This window comes from Octodon degus, unplaced genomic scaffold (genome assembly GCF_000260255.1).
Source record: "Octodon degus isolate 3935 unplaced genomic scaffold, OctDeg1.0 scaffold00116, whole genome shotgun sequence".
Classification (NCBI taxonomy): domain Eukaryota; kingdom Metazoa; phylum Chordata; class Mammalia; order Rodentia; family Octodontidae; genus Octodon; species Octodon degus.
The window spans coordinates 7191943-7213732 of NW_004524692.1; the positions used below are offsets into that span (position 1 = coordinate 7191943).

General features: G+C 49.8%; 1 protein-coding gene across 1 annotated transcript; it reads left to right on the forward strand.

The window, feature by feature from the left end:
• The first annotated feature begins 10870 nt into the window (after positions 1 to 10870).
• Positions 10871 to 18080, forward strand: LOC101565541 (V-set and immunoglobulin domain-containing protein 8). The gene is made up of 7 exons (XM_004639945.2): positions 10871 to 10941; positions 14344 to 14519; positions 14921 to 15122; positions 15244 to 15465; positions 16169 to 16288; positions 16570 to 16771; positions 17665 to 18080. The coding sequence occupies exons 1-7, from the start codon at positions 10893 to 10895 to the stop codon at positions 17930 to 17932; spliced, it is 1239 nt and encodes a 412-aa protein (XP_004640002.1). The 5' UTR covers positions 10871 to 10892; the 3' UTR covers positions 17933 to 18080.
• Positions 18081 to 21790: the final 3710 nt, after the last annotated feature.

Consider the following 21790-nt stretch of genomic DNA (forward strand, 5'->3'; position numbering starts at 1 on the left):
CGGCCCCTGGAGTCTTATTTTTTGAAGAGGAACCTCAGGTTTTTCAGAAGCTCACAGGAATAGCTTGTTTTCTCTCTTTCTCTGTCTCTCTCTGTTTATTATTATTATTATTATTATTATTATTATTATTATTAATATTTTGCAACAGATAGGATTTCACTAAGTTGCCCAGGCTTGGGTTGAACTGCAATCCTGATTCACCTTCCTGAGTAGTTGGGATTATAGGTGCACACGAACACACCTGGCTTAGGATGTTTTGCCACCACTGAAACCCTTTCAGATGTCTTCCTTTCCAGCTACTGCACAACAGTACCCCATGTGAAGAAAGGGCTATAGTTGCACAAACACAGAAATTTCCTGAGCCTTTCAGGGAAGGGGTATTGCAGGGAGGAAACTGAGGAAGGTGGGGCCTCTTGCACTTTTCCTTTGGGCTGAGCCTCCTGCTGTCCCACCAATGAACACTTCCCTCTCCTCTCACCCCTGGCAGAGCAGGGCTCCCTCTGAGCCTCACCCCCCTCTGGAGCCATCTTCCTCATTCAGTCCCTCAGCCTGGTATCTAGGCAACAGGAAACAAACAGGGCTGGTGGAGTGAGAGCTGGTCAGGCCAGGTCTGGCTTAGTGGGAATCAGACACACACCCAGCTTTCCTCGGTTGTCTGTCAGCTCCCACTCACCTCTTGGGAAAAATTGCCTGCAGGCAGGCCTGAGGACAGCCTGGGGGACCAGAGTAGGCTGCAGGCCCCAAAAGATTTGTGTCCAGAGAATCCATGGAGCCTAGTAAAGGAAAATTGTACTTCAACTAATTCTAAATCTGAAGTCTCATAGGACTTTAGATTAATCTGTCTCTCTTCTTTTTTTTCTTCCTCCCTTCCTTTCTCTTTCTTTCTTTCTTTCTTTCTTTCTTTCTTTCTTTCTTTCTTTCTTTCTTTCTTTCTTTCTTTCTTTCGTTTCTTGTTTCTTCTTCTTCTTCTTCTTCTTCTTCTTCTTCTTCTTCTTCTTCTTCTTCTTCTTCTTCTTCTTCCTCCTCCTCCTCCTCCTCCTCCTCCTCCTCCTCCTTCTTCTTCTTCTTCTTCTTCTTCTTCTTCTTCTCTCTCTCTGTCTCTCTCTTTCTCTCTCTTTCCTTCTGTCTGTCTGTCTGTCTGTCTGTCTCTCTTCCACCACCCCATCTGCACACAAACTATCCACGCCAATCAGTCTTAGTTGCCTAGAAGGTCTCCAGAGGTTCAGTCCTCAAGGAGCCCCCTCTTCTGGTCCCAAATGACCACCAACTGTTACTCCTGGCTGTTTTCCTCTCAGTCTTCACTTGTCCCCCAAGCAGTGAACTTCACCTCTTGTTACTAGGTTTTAAACTGCTGCAATCTCTTTCTAGAGGTACTTTCTCAGTTCTTTCTGTCCTGTGCAAAGAATTGGTCATGCCAACTGCAAATGATGGCAAGGTTTTATGTAAATTTAAGGTAGGAAAGTAAATAGGCTCTGCAGAGTGAGTTTGGACCAAGTAAAAGTGGGAAAATATGTACAATGTATAGAACTAAAGCAGGCTACCACATGAGCACAGCAGCCCACAGCTCAGTGTCAGCTATCTTTTTGTATTCCCCCTTCGCAGGCTGATGTCAGGTCTAGATCATGCCACTGAAAACCACTTGAGTTCTCAAGATAAGTCCACATGCAAGACTTTGGGAACTATTCTGTGTATGTGCCCTGGGATTTTGCAATTAACAGGTCACACCAACTTCCCCAGCCAGTCTGCCATGCCCTAATTTCGTGCCTCAACACCCCCATCCTCGTGACTCTTTATGGGGTGCTGAGGGAGTGGAGTCTGTCTCCACATAGCTGCTTCCACATAGCTACTTCCTGATGAAAGGGGCTGCAGGCTTTACCCACTGGGGAGCATGCGCTCTCCAACTACCTTGGGATGTGGCTTACTGACTGGATTAAAGAAAAAATCAGAAGACAATCAGAAACAGTGTTTAATAGGAACTGCCTGTTTCATGAGGGAAACCTTGGTGAATTTGCCAGGAGAGAAATTTTGTTATTAGGTTGGTGATGTAGAGCCCAATTAGGAGAAAAAGTACGTCGTATTTCCATACCTTCCATGAAGGAGAAAGTATGGCAAAGAGAGATATTAGGTAAATTATTTAATAAGGTTACCCACATTATGGATCTAATTAAAGACAGCAGTTTCAATACAGGTGTCCACTTACTTACTTGTACCAAAAGCGATACTGGAGTCTTATTTTTTAAAATTTTTTTTTGCAGAACCAGGGATTGAACTCAGGCCCTTGTGCTTGCCAGGGAAGCACTTATTCCACTGAGCCATCTCCCCGGCCCCTGGAGTCTTATTTTTTGAAGAGGAACCTCAGGTTTTTCAGAAGCTCACAGGAATAGCTTGTTTTCTCTCTTTCTCTGTCTCTCTCTGTCTCTCTGTCTCCGTCTGTCTCTGTCTCTGTCTCTTTCTGTCTCTGTCTGTCTCTGTCTCTGTCTCTCTCTGTGTCTCTGTCTCTGTCTCTGTGTCTGTCTCTGTGTCTCTGTGTGTCTCTCTCTCTCCTTTCTCTCTCTCTGGTACTGGGGATTGAACTTAGAACTTTGCACTTGCCAGGTAGGTACTTATGCTGCTGTGCTATCTGTCTGGCCCTAGTATTTTTCTTTTGGGTGATATTTTCTTCATACAGCTCAAGTGGGTCTGGCTTTCTGTAGTAGAATGGTTCCTTGTTTAAGATCCAGGTTCCTTAAGTGTTTTTCTAGTGCCTGAGCAAAGTAGTGAGGACTATCTCTAAACCCTTGTTGGAGAACTGCCCAAGATACTGCTTGCCTTTGAAATGAGATTTTCTCATTCAAAGGCAGAGACTGGGAATCTGGATGGAGAGGAATAGAAAAAAAAATGAATGTTTTCTTTTTTTTAATGCATTTAGTACAGGGGATACAGGGTCTACATGGTCTCACTACACAGATCAGACTCATAGTGATCCTCCTGTTTTCAGCCTCCCAAGTGCTGGGATTACAAGTGCATGCCGCCACACCCAGTCTCAATCACCATCTCAGTGCACCCTGGGGGTGTGGCCAGCAAGGCACATCAAGAATTGAATCCCGATCACTGCACTCTGCCTAAGCAGGTGCTTTAGTCTACTGAGCTATCAGGCCAGCCCTAGATCTTTGAAGTCTAAGGTTGAGAATCAATTTGTGTCTCCGGGAGTTTGAGAGACAATTGTTTATGGATTTATCATCAAAGGGTTGATTGGGACTGCAGCCTCATTAATGAGGCAGAGATTTTGTACCACCCTGTGTTCTCCTATGAGAGAGTGGCAGTATTGCAAGGGGACCGACAAGGCCACAGAAAGCCATGTTTCAGAAACTTCTGTGAGAGGCTGGAGGTTTTTGTGGGCTTCTTTTATGCCTCTTTTGGCTGGGAAACTGACTAGGGTCTTTTAGTTTTATAACTACTGCAAAAGCTGAATTTTCCCAACCAAATATTCCATGATAGAATTCAGCAGGACCCAACTTTTGGCTCATTAGGTCAGAGAGACCTGGTGTAGTCCTAACAGATAAAATTCACGTTGGCCTTTGCTGGAATTTGAGAATTCTCCCCAGTTTCGCTAGTAAATTTCTTCTTAGTGAAGGAGTAGGACACTGTGGGATAATTAAAAACTCATGGTTAAACATTTGGCTTTCAAAGTGACATGTCAGACCAGGAGTAAAGAAATGCTGTCTAGGAATCCCCTCAACCCCAATTACAGCTATAGATCTAGAGGAGAGTTTTCCGGAGAAGGAAGTTAAAACAATGAGCTGCCCCTGTATCTACAAGTAGTTAAGTGGGCACATTCATGACATTCACGGTCACCTGAGGTTCCTCACAGGAGATGGGGATGTTTGTGGACAGAGGCACTGCAGATTGCCCCAGGCCCCTTCGATCTTTATCAGAGCAGGAGAAAAGAACTTGGGCTGGCTACCTCATTTTGGAAGCAGGGACAGTGAGCCCGCCATTGCTGAGTCAGGCACATTGGGTGCCCAGTACTTAGAGCAGGGTCCAGGTGCTAGCTTAGTGCAGCTGTGTGGCCAGTGTTCAGTCTACTTGTATTTAAAATGGGAACTCTGGGACCAGGGAGATGGCTCAGTAGAATAAGCGCTTCCTTGGCAAGTGTGAGGGTCTGAGTTCAATCCCTGGTTCCACAAAAACAAAAGAAAACAAAAAAACCACCACCACCACCACCAACAAAAAAAACAAAATGGGAACTCTTAGAAGAAATGAGAAATAAATATATGAAAAAATTTTCAACATCAATGACCATTCAACAAATACAGATTAAAACAACGTTGAGATTTCATCTCACTCCAGAAAGAATGGCTGTCATCAAGATATCAACCAATAACAACAACAACAAAAGAAATAAATAATATCAAGCCAAAAAAAAAAAAAAAAGAAAGAAAAAAAAGATATCCATCAATAACAAAAGCTAATGGGGGAAAAGGAGCCCTTCTCCTCTGTTGGTTGGAGAAGAGGGGTTAAAGGAAGGGTAGGGGAATAGGAAACCAAAATGAATCAAGTTATATCCTATACAGGTACAAATTCCCTATGATGACTGTGATCATTATGTCTCCCTAAAAATGTACCAGTAAACTTCATTAATAAAAAAAAAAAAATAGGAACCCTTTCCTCAATTGTCACCGTGTTTTCTCTTAGCCAACTTGGGTGTGTTTAAAGCGTTGCCAGTTGCCATAGCAATAATTCTGACCCTTCTTTTTTCACCATCATCTGGATCCCAATTGTTGAATGCAGAAAAGGCTATGTCCAGTAACTGGGTCATAGGTATCAGTGGGCCCATCTCAAGCTTTTGTAATTTATTCCAAACATTGGAGGCTGACTGACAAATGAAATGATGTGCCACCGGTATACATACCTCTCTGGAACATGGATCTACGTTTGTATATTTATGAAAGACTTCTACTAATGGAAGACAGCTGGATGTTCTTCTTTGCTCTGTATGACCCTGCTCACCTTATCATGATTAACAGATTTCTTGATGCACCTTTTGACTTCCATGCAAAAACAGCTATCATGTTAGACATTATTTTTAGACCATCACTAGTATTATGGTCCCACTTTTATTCTACTGAAAGAAAAACAGCCTCTCCAGTGTGGAATTTTTCCTTTTTAAAGCATATTGTTTATTTGCATAGCTCTTAGCCTCTTGTAGTATTCCTTGTCTTTCATTGGGGAACTAGCAAGTGGTCAAGGTGAATTGGACATCTTGCCATGATATGTTAAAAGCAAGGGCCAAAGTTTGAAGCCCATCTACAAACTTGCTAGGATCCTCTGAAAGTTGACCCATGTATTCTTTGCATTGTTGGATACCTGTAATGGAAAAGGACCTGACTCGGGTAGTTGCTTCTGCTCCTGGGACCTCTCTCTGGGCAGAATAAGTCCAAGTTATTAGTCAGAGGAGTAGGAAGTATCACTGAGTACATCCTATAGGACTTAACGTTACTGAGAAGTGTGGTGAGGAGCCGAGGGATGCTGGGTTCCTCTGGGGCACTAGGCTCCTACAGAGTTCTTAAGCCTTATGGGAGGAGTCTTGATCATTTAAGAAATACAAATTGAAATGCTAAGATTCCTTCTCACTCTAGAAAGAATGGCTATTATCAAGGTATCAACCAATAAGGGAGGAGTCGGAGTAAGGTGCCTCTCAGGATTGGAGCCCTCTTCCTCTGCCGAGTGCAAGGCTGAGATGGATGTGGGCCATTGGCTGGACCTATGCCCAGCCCATTGAGACTCATGGAGTTCTTGAAGAGGATGAGATTGCTTTATTGGCCTGCTGATACAAGAGTCAGGTTGAAGAGGCCTCCAATGAGTTTTTCTTCATTAAACACATAGGAGAGATTCATTTGTCCTGAGAGACAGATGGGGGCCTGAGGACAGGATCATCAAAGATAACCCTCTCTTCCTCAGGGGTGACTCTAGCTATCATAGTTTCTGGGATTTTCCTGAGATAAAATTCTGAACATAAGGGAATTTACTCTAACTCTATGTTTTATGAAGAAATGATTTAAGTGAGAAATAGTGTCAGAATTTAAACTTCCATCACATACTCCTCTCACCATTCCCTATTTTATACCAGACTCAACCCATATTGCAATAATAGATAAGTAATTCAATTTTAAAATTGGCATGTTCACGCTGTTACCACTGAACAAGGACACAGCCTAGCAGTGAGGTAGTCTGGATAAGTGGGATGCTGGTCATGGTGTTTTCCATGGTTCACATTGGGGTAGGGTGGGGAGAGAGACAGACAGACAGACAGACACATAGAGAGACACACACAGAGACAGAGATACACAGAGACAGAGACACACAGAGAGAGACAGGGACACACACAGAGACAGAGACAGAGAGTGAGAGAGTGAAGAGTGAGAGACAGTCAGAGTGAGAAAGTGAGAGATAAAGAGAGACAGCGAGACAGAGAGAGAGAGAGACAAAGAAATAGACAGAGAGACACAGATAGAGACAGAGATAGAGTGAGAGAGAGAGAGAGAGACAGGCAGAGAGAGACAGAGAGAATGAGAATTCATTCTTGGATCCTTTCAATGGCATCCTATGCAGAAGGAGACCCACTGAGTCCACAAAGCAATCACTTGTGAGATTCAAGTACTTTCTAAGCACTGTTAGTTGGTACTGTTCCAAGATGGAGTGACACTAGTATCTTTTCTAGAAGAGTAAGAGCCCCACTGACGGCTCTCTCAGCCTTAGACCTCTCCATCCTGTCACCCACCACCTCCTTAAGGAGAAGGGTGAGCTCTTTAGCATCTATGTCCCTTAGAAATTCCTCTGAGATTAGAGTGGGAGGCCCATGCCCAGGGAGTCCCTTAGCCACTTGAGAAATAGTATACTCTTAAGAGATTAGGATGGAGCCACTTGATGGCTTTATTTGTAACACTCACAGCCCCTAGAGTTGAGCTTTATTGGGTGTTCTTTTGTTCTACTCAGGCCATTATGGAATTTCTGTGAGAAGAAACAAGGAGAGGGTCTTATCCAATTAAAAAGAAAAAAGGGAGAAGGCGCATATGTTTCCTAAAAATCAGGTTTACCTCCTACCTACAAAGGTGAGATTTCCTGATGATTATGGAGGCGGTTTTAAAAGCCAAACAAAAAACCAAAAAAAGTCAAACAAACACAGTGGAATCATGTGACTGATTCATGTGACCATATGGTGATTGATAAACCTGGCTAAATCCATGTTTATAGGTTTGTAGAATTGCTGTAAAGAAGGCTTTGGAGGAAGAGGTTGAGGAAAGGATAGGGCTTTGGCTCTGGGGTGGGACTCACTGCATCTGAGAAGCTTGCTCTGGGGGTCTCTGGTCCTTTGTCTTGCCTCTTCCCTCCTCTTCTTTGTCTCTGTTCAGTCCTCTGTGCCTCTCCCTTTGATGTTCTGTTTCTGTTTTATAACAGAAGCAAATATCACTCAGACTAGGGAACAAGAGGAGTCATTATGCTGTGGATATCTCAGAGCAAAAAGCAAAGGGCCCATTTTGAAATTTATGCATTGGATTTAGATCATAGCCTGGTTCCTCTCTGCCTGTCTCTGAACCTCTGGATGGGCCATGCATGTACCATGTACATTTCCTTTTTATTTTTATTTTTTTCAGAACCAGGGCTTGAACTCAGGTCCTTGGGCATGCCAGGCAAGTGCTTATTCAACTGAGCCGTCTCTCCGGCCCCAGTACATTTCCAATAGTCTCAGTCTCCTCCAACCAGGGAAGTAAGTGCAAGTCTCTGAGATCTGTATAGACATTTATATAGTCTGAAAAGAAAGTGGTGGGCAGTGAAATGGGATGCTTAGGGTAGAGAATTAATGGAGGAAAAGGAAAGGGAGGAGTTAGAGTAGGGTGCCTCTTCTTCTGCTGAGTTCAAGGCCCAGAGACAGACATGGGTCATTGACTGGATCTATGCCCAGCCCCTTCATCTCATTGCCACCCTGCCACAACCCTCCCAGGTGCAGGGTAGGAAGGCTGACAGCTTCTTTTATAAGCCTCAAATAATAAGGTGACAATTAGCCCTCAGTAGGTCAAGGGGGACTTTTATGGTGCTCTGTCTTTTGAAGTCCAGCAAAACTATTGTGTAGTCCCCTCAGAAGTGTCTGTTCTTCTAGAAGCACCTAAGTCCTCATTCTCCTTCAATTCTCATCTCCTGGATCTTACAACCAGACACCCTCCTCAGTCGGACTCTCCCTGATGGGCTTTGGCTTCTGGTTTAGTTTGGCGTCAGAGTCCCTCTAATTGCCAATAGATTGTATGTCTTTCTACAAATGACTTTCTTGGAGCTAGACCAGGACATGAGCTCTGGTGGTGGAGCAAGTCTTCAGAAGTTATATTGGCTATAACATTAAGTTGCTCTGGAAGCTTCAGATGGGTTCATGCACATTTAGATCTACCCAAATCTTGGGATTCTATTTAATATGTACGTAGGTATTCTCCTGGAGTTAACGGCTGAATATTCTAGCCAAACCTAAGTTTTTAGTACATGGAAACTGATGTTTTCTGTATCAAAATTAAAATCTCATTTTTATTGCTATGAATCCCTCCTGCTCATATATATTTAATCCATGTTCTAACCCTTACCATAGAGTGTTTTAACTCAAATCCCAAACTCAATTCTAACTCAGTTGTAACTAATCCTAAATCAATCTCAACCTAGCTTTTGATTTAGCCCTAGCTGCATTCCTAAACCTGTCTGTAAATGAAACAAAAATCCTATTCTTTATCATAATATCAACCCCAGGCATAAACCTTAGCCTCAGTTATAGCTATAGTTCTAACCCTAATACCAACCTACCTCTAATACCAACTTCAAATCTGATCTTTACCTCATTCATAATTTCAGCTAGCCCCAATCTTGACCTCAGATCCAGGCTTGCCTCCAACTCTAATGTTAGAATAAGCCCAGAATTCAGTTAACCCTTGCCCTGCACATCATTTTAATGAAACCATGGCAATAAGCCTTTCCTTTCCATTTTCCTCTGTCGAGTTCCATCAGTTTTCTCTTCTGCCCACCAGTGGCCTCCCATGCTTCCTTCTCACGAGTGCCTCTAGCTACCCACAGGGTCACCAAGTCCTTTTTATGGACCTCTCTAGGCTGAGGCAGGATGGCTGGCTGTCTACTTAGGCCCCAGCAACACCAACTGAATCAAGTCCCTATGTCTCTCCAGGCCTCTGTTTCCTCCTCTGTAAGGGATAATGATTCCTGTTCTCCAGAGGGAGCAGGACAATCCCATAAACCTTAAAATAAATAAGGAAATAAAGGTTATTCACTCTGTACAACTCTTGGGGCCCAAGGCACTCTGTTGTTGTTGGAATTTGGGGAGAGGGGTTTGGAATACGGAAACACATTGACTCCTAGAACTTCCTTATTCTTCTGTCTTATTTTTCTCAGAAGGGCGAGTCCTGGCAGCATCCTCCAGGCCTATAACTCTCCCTAAGACTCTTCCCCCTCTGCCCTTCATGAGCCCCATGTCAGGGGTGGGGGAGGGCCCTTGATCCCTTTGACAGAGTCAAGCAATTGAATGGGGCCCCTCCTCACCTGCCTCCTGTGGGCAGTCCTGGAGTCCAGGGGAGCCCCAAGTCTGTTCTGTACCCCTGGGGCAGATAACTAGGGCTACCTTCTACTTTCTCCTGCTGGCTGGGACCCTCCACAGAGCCCAGCTCTAGCCTGCCCAGAACTGTGCTGGCTTCCTCTGCCCAGTGAGGTTGGGGAGGGTTGTAAGGGTCTGCATTAATCCTCAAGCCACTCTTCCTGGGCATCAAAGCTGGGAAACCCAGTGATGCTTCAAGGAAGCACACAGAGACTCTTCGTAGAGGCGTGCCCTCCCTCCCACCTGTACACCCTCACTCAAGCACCTGTGCAGTAATCCACCTGGACATCCCCTCACCAGGGGAGTCCCCTCAACTCCCCATTGCTTCAGTCATGCCCTCTACACACTGTGGTCCCCCTTCTCTTAGGCCTCAGCAAACTGTTCTAGCTCTGTGCAGTTAGAGACCTGGGCCCCTATAACACCTGTGGCTCTCCAGGCTGTGCCCACTTGGCACAGGTGGAAGTGCAGCTAGGGGGGATCCTGCTCCTGTGTAAACTCCTTCCCTCCCTGTTTCAGCTGTGAGGCCCTGCTCCCTTTGAAGGGCCAGAGGCCTGGAGGGGAAGGCGGGCTGAGAATTCCTGGCTCCCTTTCATCTGCTGGGCCTGCCCTCCAGCTCAGGTCCCAGCATGGCAGAAAAGTCCACTTTTCTGGTGCACTTTCTCTCAGGCCTCCACCTGGAGGGGTCCCCCTCCAGAGGCTCAGGAACTGGGAGAGTGTGTCATGCTCAGGGTCCTGGACCGCTGTTAAACTTTTCCAGGCCTGGCCAGCCTTCTTCCCCAAGGTTGGCTTCTCCTTCCTTTTTCCCACTTCCCCCAGGGAAGGGGATAGCAAATGAGTGGTGAGGGGAGCTCTGTGGACGCTGTAAAATGGGGCAACTGTTGACACCCCAGGATGTGGCCAGGAGGAAGTAGATGTTTAACAGGTGCTTAATTACAAGTCCCCCTGGCCACTGTGCACTACTCTCAGGACAGGGAAGAGCTTGGGTGAAGGCTGGGTAATGCCTGGGTAGGCCATCCTGTCACCCCGCTAATTAGGGTTACTGGGGCTCCTCCCCAAGGCGGGGACCAGGCCCCCTCCCTCCCATAGAAATAACTCCGGCTGCTCCCCAGCTGGGCACTCACTGCACCTTCCTGCCACCCCGGGCAGTGTCTGGGCCCTCAGCTCCCCCTCCCTCCACCTGCCCCTTCCACCCACCACCACCACCACCACCACCACCACCACCACCACCGACCCACAGGAACCCAGCCCAGACGGAGCCGACACCGAGCCCAGAGACATGCGAGTCCGAGGAACATTCCATCTCCTGCTTGTGTGCCTGAGCCCAGGTATGGGGCTGGGCAGTGGGCAGGGAAAGGGGCAGCCAGGGCTCACTGAGCGCCTGCCTGTCCTCATGCCACCCTGGTTCTGATGCTGCCAAAGGGGGCTCTGCCCAGGACAGCCTGAACCCAAAAGTTTAGGGCAGGATCTTCCGGGCATCCGAGAGCCTGTGGGGCTCACACATGTGCAGGCACCCTGCATGCTGGGTCCATGCTGGGACCTGGAGGATAAGGCTTGCTCAGTTATGTGTGGGAGCTGGAGGTGGGGTAGGAGTCAGGTGAGCAGCGGCCCTGGGTGGGGGCTGAGGAGGAGCCTGAGAAGGATCAGTTTCCATCAAGACAGTCTCTTGTCATTGAGTGGGAGGAGCTGCTTTCAAGGCCAAAGTTCTGCTCAGGGCAGAGGAGTTTTGTGTTACGAGAGGCTACGTCTTGGTGGGCTGTTTCCATCATGAAAGATGACAGCTTAGGCCTGACACCTCCATGCTGGGTTTCCTGTGCTTTGAGATTCCCCTCCAGGATGAGGCCAGAGGAAGAAGGGGACAAAAGGTATTTCCCTGGGCCTCCTCATCCTGCTGGGGTACTCCTGGAGGGCAGGACTTAGGTTTGGATATTGTGGCACCCTGCCCAGGCCAAGCAAGTCCCAGCAAGGGCCATTCTGTTTGTGTATCATTGAAATAGCTCTATGTTGCTCCTGGGGTCTGGATTTGGGATGAAGGGGTATCAGGAAGGAATGTGGGAAGGGGACTGTGTTAGCCTGTGTGTGTGTGTGTGTGTGCGCACGTGTGTATACGCACACGCATGTGCGTGGCTGTTGGCATTTCTGGCAGGATGCCTGTAACACTCATGTCTTGTGAGTTTGGCTGGCAGAGCCCACCCAGGGCACTTGGCTAAGCTCTGGGGAGCTGGGACATCTTCATGTTCTGTGTGGACACATGCAGCTGTTCAGCTGCTTTTTCTATCTTCCTTTCTCCTTGCTCACCTTCCTGTCTGGAAGCTGCCTGAAAATTCAGAGGATTTATAGTTGAAAGTAGCTACTACTACTACTGAAGGGACACTCCCTTGACAGTGCCAGCCCCTAGTGATTTTGTGGGGGAGACAATGGCCACTGTCTTTCATGGGGAACAGCAGGTGATCCCCTATTCTTAGCAGCTAGCTCTCTTCCAAGGTGACTTTATTCTTTTCTCCAGTCTCCCTCTTCCCTCATGCTCCATGCCTCCAGAAAGTGCCTCCTCAGTGTCACAGCAAGAGAAAGCATGGTGACACAATAGGAACAACTTCCCAACAAGAGGGAGGAGGTGCAAAAGGCTGGAACCCTTGGGAGGAGGCTGAGAAAGCTTCTGAGAATGAGAAGATGGGGTGAGGCTAGGACAATTGAAGAAAGGCACTCAGAGTAGGGTGGAGGCATAGCCTGTTCCTCCTTCCCGAGCCCCTTTTTCTGAATCCTCCCGCTCCTGCCTGCCTGGCCTCCACGGTGTGGGAAGCATCCTCCCTGTTGCCAGCTGCTTTCAGTGGCTCTGCCCCGGGGTGGGGCCTCTGCTCTCACCTGAGTTCTGGCTCGTCCTCAGCTTCCCAGGTACTGCAGCAGGATCTGGCAGATAGCATCAGGATCCTTATCTCAGGAATGAGCTGGTTTTCTTTTGGCCTGGGGCAGGAGGAGGCTTCACCAGGTCCCGTTAGCACCTCTGCCGCTGCCAGCAGCCAGCCAGCTGAATCTGGGCCTCTGCAGTCTAGCCGGGTTAGGGCATGGCAGATGGCCCAACCAGGGCCCCAAAGGACAAGTTCAAGTCCCTGAGAAGCAAGAAGAGCCCTTGTTTGCCTCTCTGGAGCCAGGCTACACCTGGCAGGTAGGGCTTCTGCAAATATGTCTGGTCTTGACGAACGAACCTGAAACCATAGGAGCATGCAGTGGGTGTGTCTCTGGATTCACACATCCTGTGCTTGCCTGCAAATGCGAATCTGTGTTGGTATAGACCTGTCAGTGCTTCTGTGTGTGACAAGGAGGCCTGCACAGGAATACATCTGTATTTGGAAGGTTTGAAAGACTATGTCTATGTGTCAATTTGCCTTGCCCGGGAAGCTGAAATAGTGTATGTGAGATGCCCTGAGGTGTGCAGTGTCCCAAGCCAAACAGGACGATTGCTAAGACTTGGGGCTGGGACTCACAGGCCATGCTGACTTAAAAGGTCTGGGGATGGAAAGCTAGCCAGCAGGGTGAGGGGTCTGAGGAGGGAGTAGTGTTGCCAGAGACCTGAAGTAGGGCACTGAGCACCCAGGGTGGGTCCCTGGGCACAGCCCCCTCTTATCCCTCTCTAGGTCTAACTGGTTTGTTTGGGCTAGTGACTGCCTGGGGCTCTGGGATGGGGAGGGAGAGGAGCTCAATCCTGAGCTTCTGGCTCCTGGCTCCTAACCCTAGCTGCTTGCCTCTGACTCAGTGGCAGGAGGAGCCCCAGTGCAGAAGCAGCTGTACTGAGCCACAAGGGAAAGGACGCAGTCTGCAGCAGCAGCACAGGCCATCACGTCAGGCTTGCCCTGCAGAGGCACGCTGCCATGGTCCCAGGCATACATCATCACTACGGCACCTGAGCACAGGCAGGTCCAGGTCACACCTCCTGCTGTCAAGCAGGGCACACAATGTCACCGAGAGCACTCACACAGTCAGCACACATTGTCACACAGTCATACCCAAAGGTCCACAGATGCATACAATCATACCCGGACACACACAGACAGACACATCCAGTCTATTGCTTCTCAGGCTCGAAACAGACCCAGAAATCCCTATATCTATCCTTCTGCTTTTGGCCACGAGCACCTCACTTGGCCCAGACAGGCCCAGGCACAGCCCAGACAGGTGGCTTTTAATCCCTAAGCCTCCTCCATCAGAACACTTAATACCTCTGGGTATCCCACATGCCTACACATAAACACAAATATAGACATATAAAAGATCACCCACACCGTCACATAAATATATAAGCAGATACCCCACACAGTCATGTGCATGAATATTCTTGGAGCTGCAAATGCTCATAAGCATACAATGTACATATGGGTATATAGTTTACACTGAAGCATGTATGCATACCTGTGAACATAACAGCTATGTGTATTTAACCAATATTCAGAGGCATACCCACACAGTCACAGAACATATACATGACTGTGATCATGCAAGACACTGCCCCATGAATAAGTGAGAAACACAAGTATGCACAGACATGCTCATACCTACACACACACACACACACACACACACAACCACTTGCGTGCTTATGCAAGCATCTCCCCCACACCCCATGGAAGCCCCACTGAGCCCTGGACAGCTGCAACAGAACAGTAGAGGCAGAGGCTGAAGCTGACTGTTGAACCTCTGGCCCTCACCCCTCACCCCACCTGCTTTGCCTTCCCCAGCACTGCTGTCTGCTGTACGGATCAACGGGGATGGCCAGGAAGTCCTATATCTGGCAGAAGGTGACAATGTGAGGCTGGGCTGCCCTTACATCTTGGACCCTGAGGACTATGGTCCCAATGGGCTGGACATTGAGTGGATGCAGGTCAACTCAGACCCCTCGTCTAGAGAGAATGTGGTGAGTGCTGGCCACAGGATTCACTTTACTTTGTACTTCATTGGGCAGCCAGCATCCTGAGAAGAAAAGGAGGGCAAGAAACAAAACCAGGACCTGGGAATTCCCAATGCCTCTCAGGGAAGTGGGATAATTGTGCAGCTGGGAATCTAGCCAGGCATTCAGTCTATCTCCTCTTAACCCATTCCAACGGGCAGGCCAGGTACTGCTGCTGCCCTCAAGTTCCTGTCCTGTCCTGATGCTTTCCAAAGTGCTTGCCCTCATCAGACTTCACTCATTGCATCATCATCCTCATTTTCAAAAAAAGGAGTCTCAGGGGAATTAAATGAATTGCCCAGAGCCACCAAGCCACATGGCCCCCTTGGTTCTACCTTTCTCACTACCTGTTTTCCTCTTCTTCACAGTTCCTTAGTTATCAGGACAAGAGGATCAACCACGGCAACCTCCCCCATTTGCAGCAGAGGGTCCGCTTTGCGGCTGCAGACCCCAGCCAGTATGATGCCTCCATCAACCTCATGAACCTACAGGTATCTGACACAGCCACCTATGAATGTCGGGTGAAGAAGACCACCATGGCCACCCGGAAGGTCATTGTTACTGTCCAAGGTATGGCCAGACTCCTCTAGCATCTCCTTCTCCAAGCTTTGGGGCCGAGGGCCACCTAGCCTCTGTGAGCCTGCTTCTGCCTCACAGCAGTCCTGGTTCACGACCACCTGCCTCCCTGCAGCACGCCCCGCAGTACCCATGTGCTGGAGTGAAGGCCACATGACGAAGGGCAACGATGTGGTGCTCAAGTGCTTTGCCAACGGGGGCTCCCAGCCACTGTCTTACAAGTGGGCCAAGATCAGCGGGCACATCCACCCCTACCGAGCAGGGTCCTACCACTCTCAGCACAGCTATCACTCTGAGCTCTCCTACCATGAGTCCTTCCATGGCTCCATAAACCAAGGTGAGCGGTCTAGTGGGGGCAGTGTGCAGAGGACTTTGGGACCTTGTGGGGTTTTCCTAGCTTCTCAGTGGCACCCAGTCCAACCTGGAAGAGCTAGAGGGCTCCTTCTCTGGGCGTGCTCCAGCAGCTCCTGTTGAGGGGAGCAGAGGAGGCAGAACTGGGGAGTCAGCCAAAAGCAGTGTGGTAATCTGAAAAGAGCTCAACTTGAGATGAAGCTGGGCTAGGTCCTGGCTGGGACAAAGGCTAGTAGCTACAATCCACAAGCCAGAGGCTTACCCTCTCTGTGCTTGGCTTCTTAACCCATAAGGGAATCCCAGCATCTCCCTTTCAGGGACTTGTAAGGCCTAAATGGAATGAGGGGTGTGATGCTCCTAGCACATAACCACAAAAAGACGAAGTGCGCTAGAAGGGACCTTACAGTCCCTCTGCTCTAACCCTGTTCTCACTGTACCAGTAAGGAGGCTCAGGGAGGGAATGTATTTTTCCCTATGGTCACAGAGAGAATTTCTGGGAGAGGGGTGCTTCCCTGCTCCCCATCTCAGTAGGGTTAGAGTCTAAGCAGGGGGAGGGAATTTAGCGCAAGGGAACCTCTGTGTGTGTGTGTGTGTGTCCCATTCCCCACACCACAGGCATGGAGGCTTAGGTGGGGCCTTTCAGAGACTAAGCCTCTCTCTCACTATACCTGATGCTTTTCTAATTTCAGGTCTCAGCAATGGCGACCTCGTGTTGAAGGACATCTCTAGTGCAGACAACGGGCTGTATCAGTGCACAGTGGCCAATCACGTAGGCTACAGTGTCTGCGTGGTGGAGGTGAAGGTGTCAGGTAGGTGCATTGGTCCTGAGGCACCTTTGCTGGGAGGGCTGGGGTGCAGGGTGGGGGTGGGGGAACCTGAGCTCTGCCTTGGAGCTGGACGCTCTGGGAGAAGCAGTGGGCACATCCACTTCATGTGCATTTCCCACACCTTCCTTCCTGGCTGTCCCAGAACCGGAGACCCCCGGCGTTCCTGTCCCTCTTTCCCACAGACCCCTGCTGTGGCACCTCCTGGTCAGTCGGGCACTTGCCAGGGGGTGAGATGCCTGACCCTCTTCCACCTCTCTCCACAGACTCCAAGCGTGTGGGCATGATCATCGGCGCCGTGCTGGGCTCTTTGCTCATGCTGGCCTGCCTGGCCTTGGGCATCTGGGGGCTCGTCGTCTGCTGCTGCGGGGGCCCCGGGTCTGGCGGCACCCGCGGTGCTTTCGGCTACGGCGTCGGCGGCGGGGTCGGCGGCGGGGCCTGCGGCGGCGACTTGGCTAGCGAGATCAGGTAAAACCTGATGCATGCTGCTCGCTGCTGCGCGGCAGGGGGCCAGACCTGCCCTTCTCCCCCCTGGCTGCCACCGGCCGGCTTGGACCCCCACCCCAAACCTGCCCGCCATCGCCACGGAGTGCTGGGACCTCAGCATGTCGACCTGCCACTTGCCGCATGGCTTTTCTGTCCCCTTCCCCTGTCTCCACCTTGGCTCCCTGCTCTCCATCCCCTCCAGTCTTCCATCTGTCTGTCTGTCTGTCTGTCTGTCTTCCTAGACTGTAAGCTCCTGGAGGGCAGGACCTGTGTCTCCCCCCCCCCCCCCATTTCCCTTGTATCGCGCCGGTGAGAACTTTGACCTGCTATTTAAGAAGTTAATAGTAAGAATAGTGCCAACAACTTATTAGAAACTAGAAATAAAAACAGAACAAGACTAGGAGTGCTAATGATTGCAATGCCTTGGGGATGGAGGGAAAGACCGAGCCGTGAGGGGCAGGCAGTGAGGGGAGACCGCGAGCTAGGCCCAAGGTCAGGGTTAGTGAAGGAATAAAAGAAGGAAAGGAAAGCAGCCCCGTGCCGAGGGCTTCCTCCTGCAGAGGCGGCATCTCCGCCAAACCTCAGGAAAGGTGGAGGGCGCCGGGAAGGGGCTGCTCGCGGCGCGCGGTCCAGACACTCGTGGACACGCCGCGCCTGGAAGATGGGATCGGTGACCGCCCTCCTGCGGGGTCCCTGCAGGGTCGCCAGTCAGGAAGGTGCTGAGGGGAGAGTAGGTGCAGTCGAGGGAGAGAGACGAGGGTAGGTAGAGGAGGGAGGCGCGGGAGACAGGTTGCCACGAGCCTCCAGCTCTGACCAGGCCTTGCCCACGCCGCGCCGCGGAGGAGCCGCTCACCCACCCGCCTGTTGTTTTCCAGAGAGGACGCCTTGGCGCCCGGGTGCAAGGCCAGCGGGCGCGGCACCCGCGTCACCCAGCTCCTGGGGTACCCGACTCAGAACGTCAGCCGCTCCCTGCGCCGCAAGTACGCGCCCCCGCCCTGCGGCGGCCCAGAGGACGTGGCCCTAGCGCCCCGCACAGCCGCCTGCGAAGCGGGCCCCTCCCCGGTCTACGTCCAGGTCAAGAGCTCCGTGCCCGCCGAGGGCGCCGAGGGGCTGCAGCAGTGCAAAGACGGGCTTTTGGTGTGAGCGCGCCGGGCTGCGCCCCGGCCGGGTCTGGACCCGGGGCTCTCCGCCCTCAGCCGGGAACGCGTTCGGGCCTGCGCACTTCGCTCTCTCCCCCCAGGCTGGTTGGCGTCTGGGGTTCCGGAAGGGCAGCTGAGGGATTCCCCTAGGGGAAAAGAGTAGGGAAGCACGGCCTCCTCCCCCAGAACGGGAGGGGGCCAGGAGGGATGGAGGAAGGCCGCCCCGAGTTGGCCTGCACCCCCAGACTCCAGGGCTCGGGTGCGGGGCGGGGAGGAGGAGCGCAGTCTGTGTGAGAGAGCGGCCCAGGCGCAGGCCAGGCGTCCCCAGTCCAAGCGGAGGGTCCCGGCCCGGTAGGTGGGGTTCTGGACTGAATTGTTTGCTGTGTTAGGTCTGAGCTCCAGGCAACAGTGTTAGCACAATAAAGAAACTTTAAGATTTGAGCCTCAGGTGGCCGTCTTTTGTTCCACTAGGGGGAACTGGGGCTGGGCTAGGTGGACCCCGGCCGTGGGTGGGGGAAGTTGTTCCTTGCTGCCCCGCCTCACAGGCGTGCCTCTCTCCTCTTCCTCTTCTTACAGGGAAAGGCAGAGCTGGAAGGAGCCATCTATCTTTCTCCATAATACAGATGGGGAAACTGAGGCCCAGGGCTGAACTTTAAATCCAGAACCCTACCTTTCATTTTCATTCTAGGATGTCAGAAGGGAAAGCAGGGAACTGCCGGAGGTGACCGTTCTCGGTATCCTCCTCTGTCCTCCAGCGTACCTAGTGTCGACTTTCTCTCTCTCAGATATGTGCTTTCCTTTGAAACTGTCAGGAAGGAGTCCAGAACCACAGTCACACTTGATGGGCAGAGAGACCATGGAACCTGTGAAGGCCATGTAACCTAGCCCTCTTCTTGACTGGTAAAGGATCGAGTTTTCTGAGCAATCTTGAAACATCTAGTGTTATTAGATATTTTACTTTATTTATCCTTTACTTTAGTCCTGCAAGGTTGTGCATTATCCCCATTATACAAAAGATGCTCAGGGGGATTAGATATTTCCACCAAGGCAGCAAAGGTAGTAATTCAGGTTCTGGTCCAGGAATATTTGACTCTAGGACATCAGGCCGTTTCTCTGACACTTGAATTCTGGACAAAGGATAGCCCAATCTCTTCAGCTTACCACCTCTCAAAGCAGACTGTTGTTTAGCAGAATGCTGCTTTTTATAGAATTCACATAGCTTTTATCCCATAGTCCAAGTTCTACTGTTAGGGAGTCCACAGCATCATATTTCCAATTTGGCTGCATCTAGAGCCAAGTATTTGTCCTTTCTATATTGGGCAGTGGTATCAGTCACACAACTAACTAGATTTATGTGTGGTGTGGAGATAGGGATCTTCAGAAATGTGTAGTACTTTAAGATCACCTAGTTGTACCTGCTCTTCTCCAGCGACCTGCTTGTTTGAGAGTCCAGATTCTTCTCCTGTTGTCTCTTTTCTTTGGGGAGAAGCTGGTTTACTTAATTCTTTTTGCTTCTACTCTAGGGCCACATGAAATGAGATATGCATGGGCCTCAGAGCATCTGAGTTTAGGAAGCCCTGTAGTCCTGCCTGGTAATGTAGAACTAGGAAACCCTTCAGTTGGCTTGGGTGCTACACAGGGGCAGTGGCCCTTCGGGTCTGCCTTATTCAAGGGCCAGGGAGGAAAATAAGAGATAATGATAAGACCAAGGGAACTGGGGCCAGCTGAACTGGGACAGGGAGGTGGAAGGATCTAGAGGATTGGGCAAGGGTATAGAGGGAAAGAAACTAGGGAGGGGAGCAGAAAATGCCAAGAGCCAGCTGTTATTTACTTGACCACTTTTATGAGCACCTCTCATGTGACTTATTCACAGGTAGAGCTAGCTTTCAGCAGGGCCTGCGCCTGGCACACACTTTTGCCCTAAGGAAGGGGATGGACTGGGTGGAGTTGGGGAGGGTGCTCTCTGTTGGGGGAGCCTGAAGCTCAGCCTGTTGCAAGGTGATGAGGGCCAGAGGCAGCTAGCTGGCTTTGCTGTTCTGGGAACAGGGAGCTGTGCTAGCCTTAGCTTTCACTTGAGAAGAGTGGTAGGAGGACAGTAGCCTCTCCAGAAAATCCCCCTAGAAACAGCAAGAGCGACTGCAGAGAGATTCTGGAAACAACTTCCAACTAGGGTGACTCAACCAGGAAGGCAGGAAAGTTCCTAAACCTTAGGTGGAGATCGCAGCCCTTTGTGTGCTCAGTGTCCCTGAGTGTGAGGGTAGGGGAGTTTCCATTCCATTCTCATTCATTTCTCCCACATAAAGCCTTTGCTCATTGTTGGAGAAGAGCACTTGTGATGATGCGTGTTGAGGAGCAGCTTCGGGGAGTGGGAGAGGGATGGTCAGCGAAGACCTGACTCACAGCATCTCTGTGAATATTCCTGCTTGGGCTGGGTTTAAGCCGTCAATGGGACGCTGTTGGTGTGGGCAAATGTTTAGTAGTACACCACTGTGTGGTATTTCCTCAAATGAGATACACCAGAGGTAAGTAACCTTGAGAGTTTCAGTGATAGGGAGCTATCGTATAATAATCAGGAAGTGAGTAGTGTCCAGTGCCTTTTTGTTTTAGTTGTAATTTAATTTGTTTACTTGTAAGCTTATGAAATTCACTTTTAAACAATGGCTCCACTGAACAGCTGCTTTGCAAAATGTAGGTGGGCCAGGCCACCAAGTGTGTTAGTCAACACAGCATCACTGTAACCGCATACCTGAGGTAATGGACTTCAAAAGAAGAAAGGTTTATTTTGGCTCACGGTTTCAGAGGTTTCAGTCTATGGTTGCTTGGCTCAGTTGCCTTTGGGCCTGTGGCCATCTAGCACCATGTGGCAAAAGCACAGGGCTGAGATCTTTCTGCACAGCAACAGAAGGCAGATAAATGCAGAGGGGGTGGGGCCTCCACTGTCACCTTCTAAGACATCCCCCCCAGTGGCCTACCTTATACTAGTCCTACCCTTTAAAGGGTTCACCGTCTCCCTGTGGCTCATAGGCTGAGAACCAAGCCTCTACCCCTTGGACCTTTATGGCATGCTTAGCCCAGGCAACGAGAAGCCTGGGTACAAGTGAAGAGTGAGAGTGGAAATGTTCACTTTCGGAGGCTGAGACAGGATGATCTCAAGCTCAGGTGGGGCAACTTAGCAAGACCTTGTTTCAAATAAAGAGGGTTTAGAATGTATCTTAGGACAAAGACCCTGGGTTTAACCCTTAGTGCACATGCATGTGTGCGTGCACGTGCATGCGCGCTCACATACACACACACATGTGGGGAGCATTTCAAGACAGTCTTGATGTCTGTTTCTTCATAGAGAAACAGAAAGCAGAAGTGAGTTCCTGTTCTCACATCTTGCACTTCTCTTCAGTCCTACCAGGACTCAACGGCCCAAGGCTATCTTGTCCAGTCCCCGTCAGCAGCCCTCAAGCTTCTCCAGATTTCCCAGGGCAGCCACTGTGTCCACCCCACATCCTTTCAGTGCGTTCTTCCTGTCTAAGTGCAGTGGGACTGGCCTGGCTTCCATGCCCCAGATGCCGTGGTTGCATGCTTTCAGTTCCTCTGGCCCCTGAAAACATTGTTTAGATAATTTACAGCTCCTTGGAAACCGAGGCCACTCTTGAATGTCATCAGAAGTCTAACTTGGCATCTGCAGGATTTTTCATGAGTTTGCTTACTGGGGAGACCAAGCTTTGGGAAATGTACTCTAGATACATCTCTGAGCCCTTATTGATACAAATGCTTGTCTTCTTCTTCTTCTTCTTCTTCTTCTTCTTCTTCTTCTTCTTCTTCTTCTTCTTCTTCTTCTTCTTCTTCTTCCTCCTCCTCCTCCTCCTCC

What these genes read in the sequence shown, in the direction of transcription:
- LOC101565541 (XM_004639945.2), top strand. Translation starts at nt 10,893, where the DNA reads ATGCGAGTCCGAGGAACATTCCATCTCCTGCTTGTGTGCCTGAGCCCA. An exon ending in GCTTGTGTGCCTGAGCCCAG is followed by an intron (nt 10,942 to 14,343) that starts GTATGGGGCTGG and finishes TGCCTTCCCCAG; the next exon opens with CACTGCTGTCTGCTGTACGG. An exon ending in CCTCGTCTAGAGAGAATGTG is followed by an intron (nt 14,520 to 14,920) that starts GTGAGTGCTGGC and finishes TCTTCTTCACAG; the next exon opens with TTCCTTAGTTATCAGGACAA.